This window comes from Chamaea fasciata, unplaced genomic scaffold, assembly GCF_029207755.1.
Source record: "Chamaea fasciata isolate MVZ Bird 193981 ecotype frontalis unplaced genomic scaffold, bChaFas1.0.hap1 SCAF_1, whole genome shotgun sequence".
NCBI classification, from domain to species: Eukaryota; Metazoa; Chordata; class Aves; order Passeriformes; family Sylviidae; genus Chamaea; species Chamaea fasciata.
In genome coordinates this window covers 14097738-14116156 of record NW_027094086.1, presented here as the reverse complement: position 1 = coordinate 14116156, position 18419 = coordinate 14097738, and the positions used below count along the sequence as shown (strand labels likewise).

At 39.8% G+C, this 18419-nt stretch overlaps 1 protein-coding gene across 8 annotated transcripts in view; it reads right to left on the bottom strand.

The window, feature by feature from the left end:
* SAMD12 (sterile alpha motif domain containing 12) overlaps positions 1 to 18419 on the bottom strand; it is a 175039-nt gene that overhangs the window by 67459 nt on the left and 89161 nt on the right. For 2 of the 8 annotated variants that reach the window (XM_066177021.1, XM_066176992.1), the window contains one exon: positions 9751 to 10322. The exons of 4 other annotated variants lie outside the window; for them this stretch is intronic. Coding sequence is in view for 2 of the 4 variants with exons in the window: in XM_066176992.1 (XP_066033089.1) it covers positions 10288 to 10322 (35 nt within the window). In the remaining 2 variants the exon portion in view is untranslated. Of the gene's footprint in view, positions 1 to 9750; positions 10323 to 11924; positions 11997 to 15950; positions 15996 to 18419 lie in introns of those variants that run through there. 2 more of the 8 variants (XM_066176981.1, XM_066177056.1) reach the window with 2 other exon arrangements.

Sequence of the window (18419 nt, the reverse complement as noted above, 5' to 3'; positions counted from 1 at the left end):
ATTTAAACCAGGAATATTTGAAACGCTCAATATAATCACAATTCAAATTAACACAAAGGAACCCTTGTTTTAAATCAGTTTTACTCTTGTTTTACACTTATAATCTGTACATTTCTTTAGTGGACTGAACCACTAAGACAGAACTGAAATGGACTTCAAAAAAATCATCTAGTCTGCGCCTTCACTCCAGGCAAAGACAAATATCCACACAGTGACTCATACTTAGTCCTCACACCTACCACTCTACTCCAGTTCCCCTAATTACTCCATTACAATATGCTTATGCTGTGTTTCTAATACCCAAACTAAACCTCCATAGGTGCAAACTGAACTAATTCCTTTTACCTTTCCACCTCCTTTGGTTAGATGGAGATGGTATGGCAAAACACCCTATGATTTAATATTAAAAAACCTTTAATATACCCCAAAGATTGTCTCTCTTTCCATCTTTGTCCTTGCATCTTGGACCCAATTCTTTCAATATTTTCTCACTGGTCTTTTCTAAATCTCTGCTCACTCCTACTTGCTCTTTTTCTGGCATTCTCCAGTTTGTCTATACTGTTCCATGGTGAGAAGCCAACTCTGGACACTATCCCAGCAGAGCGACAGGCAGCCAGCACAAACGACTGAAGGATGTCCTATGGCATACACACAAGACTCTGACTTAGATTAGAGTCTGGTTTCTTCCCCATTTTCTCTGCCAGCCATATCATAGCATGACTCATATTCAGCTTGTGATATTCCAACATCACATGCTCTCTCACTGTTCCTTACTCAGATATCCCTTGTCTGCATACACACATTTGTTTTCCCTTCCTGGGGAAAACACTTTACTGAAGGCCTTACTTATATTTGCTGAATTCCCATCTTACTAATTTTAACCATTTCTGCATTTCTGAAGACCACTCAGGATTCTAAACCTGACTTCCACAATACTCAAAGCCTGCTGGAGCTTTTAGTCCCTTGCACACTGCTCTGTCCAGCCCATTGTTCAAGACACTAATGAAAACCATGGGCAGCACTGACCTGGGGCAGAATGTAACAGCAGCACTGCACTTCAGGCTGCCTCCCCATCTGCCAAGCAAACAATAACTGTTCCTTGGTCACAGTACTTCAAGGAGTCCTTCACCTGCCTCATAATAATTTCACCTAGATTATTTTTTAACCTGTTTACTTGTAAGAAGGCTACATAGCTTTCCACAACACTGCCAAAAGCTGTACTAAAGACATACGTACTATTTCTATGTCCCAAGCCTCTTATTCTACCCAAAAAGGAAATTAGAAAGGTTTGACACATTTTTTTTTAAATCCACACTGGCTGTTTTTCCATCAGTTTATTACCCACTAGGTGTTTACAAATTGATTAATAATTTTCAGGAGCATTTCATCATGTATTGAAGTTAAGCTGACAGGCTTCCTCATTTTCATGTTTAAATTTGCCCTTCCTCATCCTTCAGAAGTTCTTAAAAGCTAAAGTTCAGGGATGGTCTCATCTGAGGCACACAAGGGACATTTTCAAAAGACCCTGGTGATTTGACTGTGTCCAACATCCCTCCATTATTTCATCCCTGTCCCCTATTCTAGCTTGTGCTTTTTTCCCTCAGTAAGTTAACTGTCCCAAGAACTCCATCACAATTAGCCTGTTTGGGAAAACTAAATCCAAGAAAGGCTGGTGGTCATCCTCTTCTTCGTGACCAGCTTTTCTCTCATTATCCACAAAGCAACAGCGCTCTAACTCCCTACCATCTTTCCCTTATTTCTATAGCATTGATAAACCTGAATTTTAATACCCATTGTAGCTGTCACTCATTGAACGAGCTGTTAGCATGACTTTTTAAAGTTTTCCTTTACCAGTGCATTATCTTGTTGTCATTAGTTAGAGAATTCCTGATTTTCAAGTAATTGCAGAGGGCCTGAAGTACTTGTGATATTTTGTTTTCCTCCTTCAGTGGAACAGTCTGCTGCCATGTCTGTAGAATCTTGCCTTCTAAAAACCTGTCAGTTCCCTTGAACTTTCTTTTCCCTACCTTCCTAGCCCTTACCTATCAATTCCAAAGTTCAAAGAAACAAGCTTTTTTAAAGTCCTTTGACATTATTCAGCTGCTTTTACTCATTCCTTCCTTTCCTCCAGATCAGAAACTCTTTTGTGACCATTTTCACTAACACTGTCTTCCGTCTTCAAATTCTCAACCACTTTTTCTTATGACTCAGAATAAAGCATAAAGTAAATTCTTTCACTAATTTCCTTTGTCCTCAGAAAGTAAATTAATCCTCTTTAGATTTTAACTCTTGTTAGACAGTCTGGACAAGAATCACCAAGGGCAGGCATGTATTCAGCTTGTCAGCCCAGAGAAGAGATCAGGCTCTCCCAGACTGAGATTCAACTTACAATGTAGTAAATGCCTAAAGAAAATCGCATGAAACATCTCGAATGGTTCATATTTTTCCTAGAGTGACCCACAGTGGGCAATTAGCTCACACACTGGTACTTATCAATCATAGAACTGTGCTGGATGGAAGGGAACTCTGGAGACTTCCAGTCCAACTCCCTGAGAGCAGGAGTAGTGCTAAAGCAGGTTGTACTGGGCTGCGTCCAGTCAAGTTTGGAATATCAACAAGGATGGAAATCAATACCTTCCCTGGGCCAGTTCCACTGTTTCATCACTCGTTCTCCCCACCTTATATTTAGTTAAAATTTTCTGCATTACAACTTGGGTTCATTACCTCTTGTTCTGGTCTTGTGTGCATCTGGGAAGAGTCTGGTTCTGCCTTTTCTCCACTCTCCCAACAGGCTGCTGCAGATGTGAGACCCCCAGAACCTTGTCTTCAGACTAAACAAATCCAGCCCTCACCCTCTTTTCCTTCATCATGTGCTCCAGACCCTGACTGCCTTGGGGACCTACTCCATGGACCCACTCCCGTTTATCATTGCCTTTCCTGTGCTGAGCACAGAACTGCACAGACTGCTCAAGATGTCATCACGTTAGTGCCAAGTGGAAGGGAATGATCAGTTCCCTTGACCTTATGACTACACTGCTGCTTGTACAGCCCAGGACATTCTTGTCCCCCTTTGCAGTGAGGACACAGCTTGTCTGTGTTTAAATTGTTATTTATCAAGACCACTACCCAAATGCCTAATGCCTGTTTCATATTGTGGTGACCAAAATTGTAGCCAGGACTTCGAGGTGAGGCCACTCCAGCACAAAGCAGAGCAGGACAATCCCCTCCCTTGCCTGGCCTGATGCCCCCCTCAGGACATGCTTTGCCCTCCTGGCTGCCAGGGCACTGCCGACTCATGTCTATATTTCCATCAACCAGGACCCCCAGAGCACTTTCTGTAGTGCTGCTCTCCAGCCTCTCATACACACAGCCAGGGCTGCCCCATCCCAGGTGCAGAATCTAGCACCTGCCCTTGTTAAACTTCACAATTGGTGATTGCCCAGTCCTTTAAATTGTTAAGGTGTCTCTGCAGAACCTCTCTACCCTGGAGAGGGTCGACAGCTCCTCCTAATTCAATATTTTCAATAAACTTAGTGTTCTTTCCAGTCCTACGTCCAGGTCATAAATGAAGATGTTGAAGAGCACACGGCCAAGGAAGGAGCCCCATGGACACTCACTAGTAACGGGCTGCCAGCCTGATGTGACCCCAGTCACTTGTAACCCTTTGTGCCTGACCCATGAGCCAGTTACCCACCCATCATATAACACAATTGTTCTGATGTGTGCTGGACATATTGTCCAGAAGGACCCTGTGAAAGACAGTATCCAAAAGCTTTGCCTTTTTTAAAAAAATTATGTTTTACTGGCTTTTCCAGATCAGCTGGTTGCACTACCCTGCCCTAGAAGGAAATCAGGTTTGACAAGCAGGACTTTCCTCTCATGAAGCCATGCTGACTGTGACTGACTTATCCTAAGCTTGTGGGCAGTAGAAAACAAATGTTAGTGAATGTTTCAGCTTGTTGATATAAACTTAAAGACAGCATGTATAAATAAGCATGGCATTTCTTATTCAGTTAATACAACCTACACAAATTTATTTACATGATTTGCACTTTCACACACAACTCTGATTGATTTCCATTCCTTACATTTCATTATATTTGGACATGAGTAACGATAGATTACTATAAGTAATATTTTTTTATTACTTGGGATTTACGTTAAGTTCTAGTTATAAAATAGATGTTAAAGTGAAATGCAAAAATGCTGAAGAACAGTTATTTTCCAAATAAGCTACAAAATCTAGGAAAAAATAAGCATACCATTGAAGTTTTAAGTAACCAGTCTCATTGAGCAAGGAAGCATTACCTTGGCGAACTGCATGTCAGTTTTGGTTGCCGTATTTCTCAAGAGCGTAGAACTGGCAGATCTCATCCTCTACCACACAGATTTTGTTTATAGATTCAAAGAGGAAAACAAGCTTTTCAGCTTTTTTTTTCTCCTCCCAAGTGGTTTCTTATTTTTGAATGAACCAGTCACTGAACTGAAATAGCTGAACAAACATAAAAAAGATATTATCTCTGCACCTGCAGAAGTAGAAAAACTCTAGTTCTTCAACAACAGGTGTTTAACCAGTGACTTTCTCCAAGTCTGTCGTCTGACTTCCGTTGTGTTTCAGCAGCAGCCAGTGCTATACATAGATAAATACAAATTTAGGTAATTACAAGAACCTGTATGATCTAACTTTACTCTGCTGTGTGAAGTTCAAATAAATCCAATGTACTTTTCCTTTAAAAAGTAAATATGTAGTACAGTTTTAATGTAAAATCACATTAAATATTCCATACCCACTTTGCACTGCACAGTTTGCAACTGTTGGAAATACCACAGTGTGTTAACACAATTTTTAGTCTTTTTCTTTTTTAAAGGAAGAAAAAGTAACCCATGACAGAGAATTTGCTGTGAAAAAAGACAGGGAAGCACTTGCTGCCTCATCCCCCAAAGAATTCAAGTGCATGCTGAAGGCAAGAAACACTAATGGGGTAGATGTGAATAAAATTGTCTTTCAACATTCAGAACTGTGTTGAAATAACTTTTGAGCAAACATACTGTTGGCTTCAAAAAGCTTTTATTTTGTGTTTTTGAAATTGTCACACAGGTTTTAAAATATCAAGCTATTCAATCTGTAACATATACATTTTGCTTCACTACTGCCAGTATGGTTCAACCTGGCCTCTTTACATCAAATCTGACATTTTTGCTATCTCAGACACAGCTCTGAACCAAAAAGCTGAATGTGTCAAACAATGCTTCCAAAGCTCACACATTGGTGAGCACTTGTAACCACTTATTTGTCTCTATCTTCCCTTAATTATAAACGAAAATTCCTCCTAATTTTTGCACAGGCTAAGTTGGACAATAAAGAGAACAGTTCAAAATAGAAAACACAGATGCTAAAATACATAACATTGGGCATGGATGGATATATTTTCTGTTTGGCACATCTGTCAAGTACCTAGATCTGATGTGCTGATAAAACAAGACAGCTTACAGCAATAAACATGTCAGATCCATCTGTTCTCCAGGACATTGAGAAGAAAAAGGATGGCTCCCTGTGGTATTCTGTACACTTGAGACCACTCTGGAGAGGTTTCCCTCTGCTGCTCACAGCAATTCAGCTCTAGGAGCCTAAGCCAGTGGGTTTCCAACCTTGCTCCCTGTCTACACATTGTGTACCTGTGGCTTCCTCTCCCTCATGAAAATTGGTTGCTGGGACGTAACTATATTGGAAAGGCCTTGCAAAGTCAAGAAACAAAACCCAGAAAATGAGTATGAAGCCAATACCGAATCTACCATGCCGGGGATCCTGGCTACTGCTGTGGCACTCAGCAGCTGCAGGCACCTCACTCTGCATCTCAGACCTGGTTTGCACTCCTTGTGTCCTCCCCTTTCTCAGAGCCATAGCATTCCTTCTCACACTATTTCCCTTCTACTTGCAGAAACTGAGACTATAAATACACCAGTCAGGGAGCCTCAAAAACATAGTCTATATGTTTATATAGTCTACATAGTCAAAAACCTAGTATACCCCTCAAAACACCGTCAGTGGTCTAAACAACCGAAGGCAGCCCTGAGCAGACCACAGCTGCTCCAGTGTGTGCCACCACTTGCCCAGCTCACCAGAGTGTGGCTGCAGCCAATGCTGAACTGCAACATCGACAGCTACTAAAGAGCCACCCACTGCATGGCTTCAATATGGACCACACCAGCTGAAGCAGAACAAGCACAGAAACAGCTGAAAGGGCTGAAGTGTTAATGACAGAAATCATCTTCCAGCAGTGCTTTAACAAAAGCCAGGTTTCAGCCACCTGCAGCCACATTCAAGGGGTTTGGCAGTGATTCAAGGGATGTGCTACTTTCTCATAGGAAGGTAGAATTAAAGTTTTTTACAGGATATATACAACCCTCTGATACTGGGTGGACTATAATCTTTCACTCAAGGAACACCCATTCATGTCTTGATTTTGCCTGGCAGAAGAAAAGAGGGAAGGAGGTCTCCAGCCTAAACGAACACAGGAGCCCCAGATAACTCGCAAGAAGTCCAGCTGCTTTCTGGACAGAGCAGCCCTCAGTTTTGGCCAATATGAATGTAAGAAATACATATACCATATACTGGTCAAATATCCATATTACGGAACCCACCTGAAAAGCAAATACCCAAGAAATCACAGCTCACTAGAAAAGATTCTGCTTTGCTCTGCCCCTCCAGATTAGTTCCAGTTTTGAGAGGTTTTTAAACCTTGTTTCAGCTTTCCCCTAAACACTTAAAGCTAGCATTGAACTGCTGGTGTTCAACAGAGGCTGTAAAAGTTCTCGTGAGAATCTCTTGCTCTGGCTGGAAACATGTTAATTCTCACAAAGCAGGATGGCCAGACAACCTGTCTTCCAACACACTGGACTCCACTTGCAGGACACACAAGAGTAGGGCATAGACGTGATGAGATGAGATGAGATGAGATGAGATGGAAAGGGCCCACGGAGTTGGAAGGATGCCCTTTCCAGAAGCTGCAGCCTCTGCCACACATTGCCAGGCGGAGCTGGTCTGGAGATCCCAGGGGTATTTGCGTGGATGTGGCACTTGGATGGTGTCTTAGGTTACAATGTAAGATGCAACCAAACATATGGATTCTATCACCGTCTTTGTAAGCTGTTAAAACCAGGTGGGGCAGTGTTCTTTATCTCTTCCATGACTCATCCCTGATAACGCCATCGGGGGGGTGGGGGGAGTGTATCTTCTGCTAATGGGCCATCACGTCTCACTGCTGACCCATAAAACTACATTATCCCATTGTGAAATGCTCCGCCCAAGGGCAGGAACAAAGCATTCCTACCTGGACACAACCTAAGGTTTGGAACGCTACAAGCAGCCTTACCTACTGGATTCCCAGAGTACAAGAGCTACATAACCATCACTGTACCTTCAGAGGAAGACCAGATCCTGCTACAGGATCACTGCATCAACAGAACCACAGCTATCATTTCAACAGGACTGCAGCCATCATTTAATTGGGTGTCTACCACCACCCTGACAAACAAGGTGCCAGACTGTATCCAGAGTCTGAAAGTTTAAGCCAGTATTTTCTGCCTTTATTTTAATTCTTTAGTTCTGACTTGGAATCTCCCACTGGTTTGTTTTCAAATTAGTACAGAAGGGCAAGTGAATTTGTATATATCAGCTTTGCCCTCCAGCTTATCATGCAGTGTGTACATAAAGAGCAAGCAAAATGGGTCCCAGAATGGACAGGGGCTCTGGTGAAGCCCTGTAAAAACACAGGCAAACCACACAAGTCTTGAAATGGAGAGAAGACAGAGCTGGATCAGACCCACACTGACTCACTCCACCAAGCAACAGAAGCAAAGGATTAAGTACATCACCCACTGTTGTTAAAGAAAGTCATGCCCATTATCAGTTACTTAAAAACGGCTGGCAAAAATTGTGAAGGAAAAAAAACAAGCAATCAGAGCTGAGGGTCTGATTACTGAAACACAGAAATATCCTTTTAGAAAGCTGCCCTTATTTGCTGCAAATCAGTTTCAGCAGGCAATTTGAAGCTATCACACCAGCATGCTGTTACATGTAAGTTAATAAGCATTTACTACTGATGGTTTCTGCAGTGGCTGTTTAATTTTTAATCATATCCCTAATTTACTGTTTACAGTTTTATCCAATTAGATTATGTGCATGTGTGTGCATCTGTGACAGGGAGAACATGGAAACCTGCATTTAACCAGAAGCACAAAGCCTTGTCGCTAAATGACGAGATATATGTGTCTCCTGCTTGAAATTTTTTTATATAGCCCTCTTATTTTCCAGGAGAATGTCATCTCAGGCTGTTATGTTGCACCATTCTGCTGTTAGAAATGGGCACCACTGACCTCTGTGTGCAATGCTGTATCTGGAGTTTGGAACTGAATGTCATTAAAATAGGCACTGCTAAGAACTAGGCAGTTTTTCTGGCACTTTCCTGAACAGAAATCTCAGCATTGCTTTTTATCTGTAGATCAGGCATTTAGGTAACACCCTGGGTCACCCTCATCCTCCTCATCCATATTTCAGCCTTAGATTAGATTCCTGCAGTCAGAAAATCTAGATGCACTGAAGGGATGGAAAATGGACCATTTATTTGAAGCACTGAAAATTTTTCCTGGTGATCAACAGTAAAATTTTTAATTACAGAGGGAGAGTAAATAAACCAAACAATAGAGCTCCGAAGAAAACTGGGTGATGATGGAAAGACAGAGATTAGAACATTTCAGAGCCCAAGAGATGAGCTAATCACAAATAAAATAATATTTAATTCCTATTACTACCTGACACGCTGTTTGGTGTAATGCCAGTGAACAAATAAAGTATCAAAAAAGGAGTGCTAGAAATGCACTCAACAGAGGTATAATTTGGTTGATATGGATCCTGGCAGAGCCCTCAGGAGGTGATCTGACACCCAGCACAACTCCCTGTGCCTTCCACATTCACACTGCCTCCGGTCACAGACTCAGCTGTACAGCAAATTAGGACAGGCAGCAACAGGACTGCACAATCCTCAGACAGAGACTGCTCTCACTCCCAGCAGGCAGAGGCTGAAGGGAAAAGGCAGGAGCCTTTGTTTCTCCCATTGAGCATCTACTTCAAGGAGAGATAATGGCAGAGCTCCGCAGCAGAGGTTTAAATGGAGGTACATGACCAGGGCCCACAGCCTTCTCCTGCTGCGTTCATGGCTCAACAACTGGATACCCACATCCCACTACAGCTGTATTCCCTGCAGCCTTGAGAGCTACACTGAAAAACCCAGACTGCCATCTGCTTTATTTTGCTCTCAGGAATTAAAAAAAAAGATGCAATTCTATCCCTCTGCAAATATAATACCTTCAATTTCACTTCTTTTTCTCTGCGGCACAAGGAAGGTAAAGATAGGAAATCGATATGTTCATAGAAAAAATAAACACCTAAAGTTCCCATAAGAGGAAGAAACTACAGGGCTATGGCTATAGACGTCATAACAATGGCAGAACAGGTTAGATTAATGTGCTGAAGTAAAAGACTAACAAATAGAGAGGGATAAACTGCTTTTAGATTAAATGCTACAGATTACAGCACCCTTTTTCAGAAGCCAGTGCACTCTGCAGCCAAAGCACAGGGAGGTTGCACACAGCCTTTTGCACAGGAACAGTTCCTAAAAACACCCACCCCAGGAACATTGGTGAGGAGTCTGTGCAGCCCTGCGTTCCAGGAACTGGACTCCTGTGTTTAAAACAAAAGCTGTTGGCATCAGCCAAGCAGCTCAAAAAGGCAGCTTCAGCTCTTGTTTTCTTCTTTGCCCCTGGGAGCAGGAACTTGCAGCACGGAAGGAGGAGACTGTGTAATAAAAAGGAGACAGGAAGGTCTCCAGTAGGCTCCGAGTCCTAAAGATAGCAATGAAACTAGCATGAAGGGAAGGAGGAAATCACCCTCCCACATAAGAGGAAACCCCAAAATAAAACCTTTTGGCAGATTGTAAAAGGCTTTAGTATTCAATAAAAAGAATGAGCTGCATGAGAATGCAAAAGAGCTTTAAAGGAGACACAGAAAGCCCAAACAAAAGACATAAGAAGTTTTTTTCAGTCACCTTTCTGTATCACTATTCCATTTTTGATAGGTTTTACTGGCTTTTCTATTTAATTGAAACTATGCACTAATTAATTATATGAAACAGAAGATGTTTTCAACAAGTTTTCTGAATTACAAGGTAAAAGTTCAGTTCTTAGTGGACATTTCATCTGAGGCTCTCGGCCTGGTCCTGGCCTTCCTGTCTAAGACTGGATCCAGTTCCACAGAGGCAACAAATCTACAATCATAAAAAAATAAAAATTATTCAATATTTGCATCAGGCTCAACCATATCCAGATGAAAGAAGAACTCAGAGGACTGAGATCTAACTGCAGTTATTAAAACACTCATGCCTGAGAAAAATTGCAGAAATGAAGGTATGTTATGAACCTATCCCAAGACAATATATAAAATGCATCCATGTCTGCTACAGACTAAAGGATTATTTAAATTGCAACTAAGAAAACAACCTCAAAACCCTTAACCCAGAACATGCAACTCCTTAAATGTTCACCTATGAACACCTAAATGTTGCTTTAATTTTACTACCAGTGAATAGTAATTAGGCTCAGTTAAAAACAAGTGAATAAAAGTATTAGAGTCTGAAAGACGATGTCACTTGCAGAAAAAAGTGCAATTTAAAGGCATAGCACAACCAGATTTTGCTAACAGATACAGATAAAGAAATAAAATTACTATTCTAAGGCAGTGCAAGTTCGCTGTCAAATTAGCAGTTGGTAACATCACTTTCTATATGCTTGATGCTGAAAAGCAAAAAGTAGGAAAAGCAACTACCTATTTTTCCTCTATTAAATTTAAGTGTCCCAAATTAAATGGCAAGTCCTCCGTCTGACAGAAGCAGGAAGTTCCAGAGGGCAGTATATTGCACATATCACGGGAAATTTAGAAGGCCACAGATTATCTCTGGGGGTGGGTTTTGTTCTTTGTTGATTATTTGAGGAATGCAAACAATGAGTTCAATTGGACACCAAAGTTTTAGCTGAATAATGCAAGATGTGACAAAGATTGTTCATACTGCTTAAGCTAAAAGTATAATTGTTTTCATCATTGATTATGCCATTTTAGTATGGAGCATGACTATAAAAAATAAGGTAAAAGTGCAGCTTTTACTTTCATTTCCAGCGGTGATTATGGAATTGGATTGCAAATAACACAGGCAGTGCACATTGTCAAAGGAGATTTTAAGACCAAGTGAAAAATAGGTCTTATATAGTTAGGAAAAAACTTCTAAATAAAATATCAAAATTGTATTTTTGATATAATAAAATTGGCAAGAGATCGTATTTTTCAATTTGACAAAGACCTATGCTGGGTTAGAGAATAGAACCCTTATGTTTCTGTATTTGTGGTTTTAAGTTATAAAAAGGTTTATGGATTTGATTCAAAGGTCAAAAGAGCATTGGTACCCTTCATTGATTTGAATGGGCTTTATAGTCTCATGCTGTAGAGGAAAAATGGGGTTGATCCTGTTCTCATTTTTACCAGTTTAAATTTCTCTGCAAGCAACGGAACATTGCTCTTTCATTTGCCCACACAGAAGCAAGAGCAAAGTTGAGGTCTCCAATTTTCAAAGGAAGATAATTGGGACAAAAGCAAATCATAGCTGGGAGTGGACATAAATTTAAATTCTTCTTAGCAGAGTAGCTACTCTTGCTATTTTTTTTTACTGGGCTAGAACTACAGAATGTGTGCACAGAGTAAGGACCAGTTTTAAGTCAGCTAAATACTTTCTGGAAGACTCTAGCCAACTTAATTATAAGCAGCAGAAACTTTAGGAACATACTATCTTTAGGTGCTCCTAATTTTTAGAGACATCCCTGAAAAAAGGAGTTTTCTTCTTGTCCCAGCATCTATTTGCATTCCTCACTTAAATAACCTGGGCTCTGATCATCTGGATCAAAAGAAAACAGTACAGAAATCAGTAAACACATATTCTCATACCAGAATTATCCTGTGATCAGCTAAGCCACGTAGAAGTAAAGTAAAATTCCCACAGTGACATTTCCATTACTAGAGAGAACCGAAAAGTTGTCAAGAACAGCAGTAACAGTATAACAAAGGAAAACATGAGTTGCTGACAAAGCAACGGTCACACCTTTTAGTGCTTATCACAGCAGCTGATACGTAAGAAGGGAGAAAGAAAACTTATCAACAAACAAATCTAGCAAGCAAATATCAGTAAAAACAATAATAATTCACTGGGAAAGAGCTTATTAGGATTAGAAGAAAATAAACCACAATTTTCATTATGCTGAGATAAGCCTCCAGACCTACAGGAAACATTTCTAGAAAAAGACAAAAAAGCTCAAAGGGGCTCTCAATGTATGAAGATACATCCCAGCAAAAAGACATTCATTACCTTAATGGGCTGCAAGGGCTGGCTGCCTTTCAATGACCCTCAGAACCTTCCAGGTTTAAGCAGAGACATACAAAAGTCAACAATATCAGTGGTTAGTGTCACAGTCAACCGCTGTAACAGAAAGGATGGGCATTAAAGCAACTCTGGAATCTAGAGGAAGATCTGTTCAGAACCTACCCAGGTGACAGCTGATTTATCAGTGGAGCTTTAGAGGTAGAAGTATCCTTCCCTTCCTCCTTCCTATCTCTTTCATCTGAAATACAGTTTGTTTGCTTCAAAGTCTTTCAAGTTTAGACTGAGAATTATAACTGTTGTGATACTGTGAGTGATAAGCATAGGGAATTTTCAAAGGTTTATCTGCATCCTTAATTGCCTGATACTTTTAAAAGCTGGTCCATTGTCTAGGATGATTGCTCCTTCCACCATCCAATATTCTCTAAATACTCATTAAATACAGCTGGACCATCTTGGCACCTTATGACAGAAAATTACAAGGAACTGCTGAGAAGTGTTTCACATAGCTACACTCTCTGGAACGAAGTAAAGAAATACTTCAGCAGACAACTGTAGTCTAATCAGCTCTCTAAACATTTAGACTACAGGGAAATAAATAAGATAAAACCAGAGCAGGAGATATTAATCTCTAGGTCCAAGTTCAACAACAACCCTCAGTTCCTCAGGAGTTCTTAAAGGAATGAAAAACAAAAGAAACAGAGTAAGAAAAAAGGCTTTCCTCTCTATTCCAAAGGAAAGCTGGAATTACCTATCACTTAAAAGAATGAAGGAAACGTGATTACCATTCTCTCTCTGACATATGCCGAAGTGGAAAGAAAACAAAAACCATAGGACTTTGGAGGACCTGGAGGACTTTGGAGAGTAAACTTTAAGAACAGAAGCTTTGCATCACTGAAGAAGGCAAAATCAGAGAATAAGAATCTCCTCCTTTTGCTGTGTAAGGCCTTTTTTCTTTCAGATCTTTTTCTCAAAATCCAGCTCCTGAAAGTCCTGCACAGCAGTGCTCTTTCAATGTGGAAAAATCAGAGTAGCTGACTGATGCTACCAGAAGTAAGCCTCTTAACTGGTCTCACTAAAGAAAGAATATGACAAAATCACTTGTTTCCACATCCAGGTGTTGGAGCTGCTTCAATTCCATCTCATTTCATGAACTGCTAGCTGATGGCAGCTGGGTGTGCCAGATAAATGGACTGGGAAGATGTGAATCCTCTTTCTAGTGGAGAGGACTCAAAACTCCAAGACCATGTCAATGTACATGCCTTCAGACTGTGCTCAAGCTTGCAAGGGAACCCTGAAATGCCTTTTTGGCTCACATACAAAGGTCTCTAACTTGCTTATATCTACAGGTCCTGAGGAAAGAGATCCAGCCCTCTCGTGTAGCTGAACAAGTATGCCAAGTCAGAGTCCTGACATATTATACCAGGCTGCCTGGATATAACACACTGTACCATTCCTGAGCCTGGTTATTTTCTAAGCAGGCGGCCTGCAGGTGGAAGCCATTGATTAAGCCAAATGTACGTAAACAAATATTCCAACCATGTGGATAAACTTAACCAAGAATAAGCTCTTAGATGTGGACTAAAACTTAGTGGGATTGAGGAGCTCCAGAACCGTGGTATTGCCAAGTACAAACTGCCTAAAACTCAACTTACCACTCTGACCCTGAGAAAAATATCAATTGCCCTTCAGGTGATACCTTTGGAAAAACTGAAGTTCCTACAGAGCTGCCCACTGCAGATTTTCTCAATGTATTTTTTCTTTGTACAGGTAACTCCTAATAATTCATGTGACTGGGATGCACTTTTACTGATAAAAATATTTTTCAATTTCAAGATCATACAATAAAGTTGTAGCTGAACCGCCAACAGAGAAATAAGTTGTTCTAAAACCAACAATTCTCAACCACATTTTCATTCACATTCCTGTTTAAAATTAAGGCTGCTGTATTTATGCTGTCATCTACTGGAATAACACAAAAAAATTACAGGTGCTTCATGAGTACTTATGCTGTAAATAGGTAAATCACGTATTTTTAAAAAACTGTTTAGAATTTTGTTAGAAGTCAGACCTTGAACGTCAAGGACCACAAGACCATTGTTAATACACTCCAATTTATTATTTCATAGGAAATCAATTTCAATTAAAATACATTGAAATAGTGACTGGAAAAATTCTATAATATTGATCTTAGGGGAGAACCAGCATAGTTAAAATTATTAATCATACTTGAGCATGTCGTAAAACACTAGGCTAGTACCCATACTTTATGATCAAGTCAAATAAAGGCTTTAAAATAACCCACCCTTTCCTTTGTGGAATATGCCAAAGATCTGCATACTGCTTAGTAAAAAAAAAAACAGTTCATAACACTGCTGACTGCCTATGTATAACTAAGCAAATGAAGGTGCTTTATCATATGAAGCATAAATGCCATTAAGAGTAAACTTTTTTCTAACAGAACCACATTCATTTTTAAAATTACAATAATTAAAAGCTTTTAAAGAATGTGAAAGAAGAAAAAGAGAAGCTTTTAAATAAAACAGGTTCTTTTGACACAACACAGAAAAGCAACTTCACAAAGGCATAAAAAGGAGAGGGTTTTTTTCCTGCCTCCCTTGAATCTTTCCAGTAATTAGAAATTTTTATTGCACAGGCCATAAATGCTAGTAACAACAGGAAGAAAAATGCTTTTGAACTCTTCGGTAACACTCATCTTCAGGGATTCAAAACAGCAAAACTTTATTCTACATTTTCAAAAAAGCTTTAAGTGACTTTCATGTTTGTAGAACTGCCAATATCGTGAAACACTTTACAAACAGGACACATTCATGTAGGCGCAGCAATACCTGTTTCATAAAATCAGCAAGATGATGTTACCAAAACTCATCTGAGTGGAGAGGGTAATTCATCCAGCTTTCAGACCAATTTTTTTTTAGCGTAGGAGTTTACATTTAGGCTTAGCTAGTGGGAATTTATCTGATACACATTTAGTCATCTACTGTGTAGACAAATATATCCGCCAAGCATTCCAAATGTCTGTAATAATCGATGGAGAGCAACAGGTATAGTTCATCTGATGTGTCTGAGGTGTGACTGCTGGATCTGAAATACAGAGGATGTGCAGCTACTACTGTATGCACATGACAGTAGGATTGCCTAGAGCCTTTGTGGAAGGCAGAAGTTCCCAACTGAAGGCATGCCAAATTAGGCTTTGGCACTTTTGTCACCACTGAGGCTGCCAGTGATGATATTTTAGTTTGTAAAAAACTTGTGAACAACTTGTTTCTGAAGACTGTCAGACAGATTCTCAATGGATACTAAAGAATTAGGCAGGGCAATACTCTTCCAAATCCACCAATTCTGAATGCTGCAGAGCCCAAGGGAATGGGACCACAGAGAGAGAACAGGATCCGGGATCTGCCTAAACATCACTCTTACTGTTAGAGGCCGAGTAGTGGGACAGAGGGATACTGGAACCAACTGAGAATGGCTTTCCTTGTCTTCTTATTTCCAATGCTATACACTCAGTTTGAAAAAAAAAAAAAAAAGTTAGTTGATGAAGACAGTCAGGATTGAAAGAGAAGCAGAGCAGTGAAAAATTCCATGTACTTTCTAAGGGGTCAGAAATATAGTTAGGGCTCTGATTTCCTCAGTTCTTTTATTAAAACAACTATCCAAGGCATGTAGCAACAGGACAAGGGGTAGTGGCTTCAGACTGAAAGAGGGTAGCTTTAGATTGAACATAAGGAAGAAATTCTTTACTATGAGGGTGGTGAGGCACTGGAACAGGTTGCTCAGAGAAGTTGTGAATGCCCCATCCCTGGAATTATTCAAGACTACATTGGATGGGGCTTTGAGAAACCTGGGCTGGTGGAAGGTAACTGGGTGTGCCTGCATGGCAGGAGGGTTGGACCTAGGTAGTCTTAAGGTCCCTTCCAACCCAGACCATTCTAGAATCAATCCTAATTTCATTCTATGTCTGATTTCTGGAAAAATCTCATCAGAAATCACAAATATGTTATGTTGTAAATGACACCATATTACAATATGATTCATTTAAACTCTGTGTACCTATTCTTGGAATCCCTTTTACCAGCCTGTTCTTTGTGAATGGGTGAAAACAAGCGATTTCCACTGGCACTGATCACAAACAGCTGTTGTTAAATAACAGACTGACTGCTGAAAGCTTTCCTATTTAGCTAAAAGTCTTTCATGACTGGCTGCAGCACAAACAGCAGCAGTTTCTTTTTTTAATTAAACTTTGAGAAAATTAGTTTTTTCTCTTTCCAATTTACACAAGTGAGAAAATACATACATATATATGTGCGGTTTTATATATAACATATATATGTTCATCAAACATGTAAGGCAGTATTGGGTATGTGTTAGTTCAGAAGGACTAAACCTTCCAGACCAAACTGACCAGGTAGGCTGACTTCTGAGAAATTTGAAAAGCAGGAATGAAAAAAAAATCAACATTAATAAAATAATGAGAAAACCAGACAACTGCAATCATGATCTTGCAGTCATACAAAACAGCTACTACTACATTACCAGTAGACTGAGTTGCAATACTATTTATAGAAGCACATAAAAATGCAAGAACATCATAATATTATACAGCTAAAATCTTGACAGAGAAGTTCATCAATACAAATTTCATAGGTCCTATGTTTCCTTATTCATATTCCAAACTAATATACTACACATATTGAAGGACAATTCTGTGCTAAACCTATCCAAGGTGCATTACAATGTATTGTCCAGTGTATTGGAACTTATTTTACCTGTCAGCTGAATCACTTGGTTATTTGATATGAATATGTATTAGCATCACAGCAATAGCTTAAAGGTAACTAACAGTCCCACAGCAATGCAATGGTCTGCCAGGGACCATTGATTGCATTGCAAAGTACATTCCTCAGGTTAGAAACCAGACACATGAAATTCAAATAACTGAAGCCACAGATAGAATTTGATACTTATCATCACTGATGCATGTATATTAGATACTTTATCTTTGCTCAGATACACACTCCACAATATTGTGTTTCAGCTAAACAAATGAAAACCACACAGAACCCCTAAATACACACTTGTAACCTGAAAAAAAATATTTTCAGCCATCTTAACAGTCTGAAAAGCCTCTCACAAATAACCAAAGCTTCTGATTCCAGAGCTACGTCCTCTCTTTAAGTGCTGAAACTGTCCTTGACTGGAATGGGAAAAAAACAACAAAGACTGATCTTTTGTAGTCTAATGGATGGTAGCGAAGTCGTTTTACAGTCTTGGAAAGCAGTGTTAAGAACAAGTGCAATGATTCCTGCAGTTGTACAGGAAAAAAGGACATACAATAGAAAGGAGTAAAAGGGATATGGACGTTTAGTGAAAATAAACTTGTATTGAGAAGAAGGTTAAGATTTCTTTACCTGTAATCAGGCAATTTAGCATGCTGAGTTCTGGAACACAGTTTTCATGCTATGATAAGGGATAAACTACTGTTATTGGGTAATTTTTGACAGTGCTTTCATAATATACTTTGTGTTCAACTCACAAGGTATCTCAGAGATTTTGGAGCATAACAGGAGCACAGAGCAAAGAAAACCAGCTGGGAATTAAGCTTGCTGGAGGTCTTCGGTTTTTTTTTCTGTGCCTTGGATAGATGCCATGTATGCAACATATACAAGAAACAGTTGCATAGTACTCTGTGCTTTGGGAAGAAAGGCCCTTCCTGACTAGTGGAAGCTTAGGGTTAGGTGAAAGAAAAAGGTAAGGTCAAAAAAATGAAAACAAAAGTGATATCTGGTAAAAAGACAGTCAAGATTTCAAATGCTGCAGGTCTTGAAACACCACAGGCATATGAAACCAGGATTCCTTGGATGCCAAAACCTTGAGTTCAGAATGTACACAGGATGTACTTCTTTGCAGGGGTGACAAAGA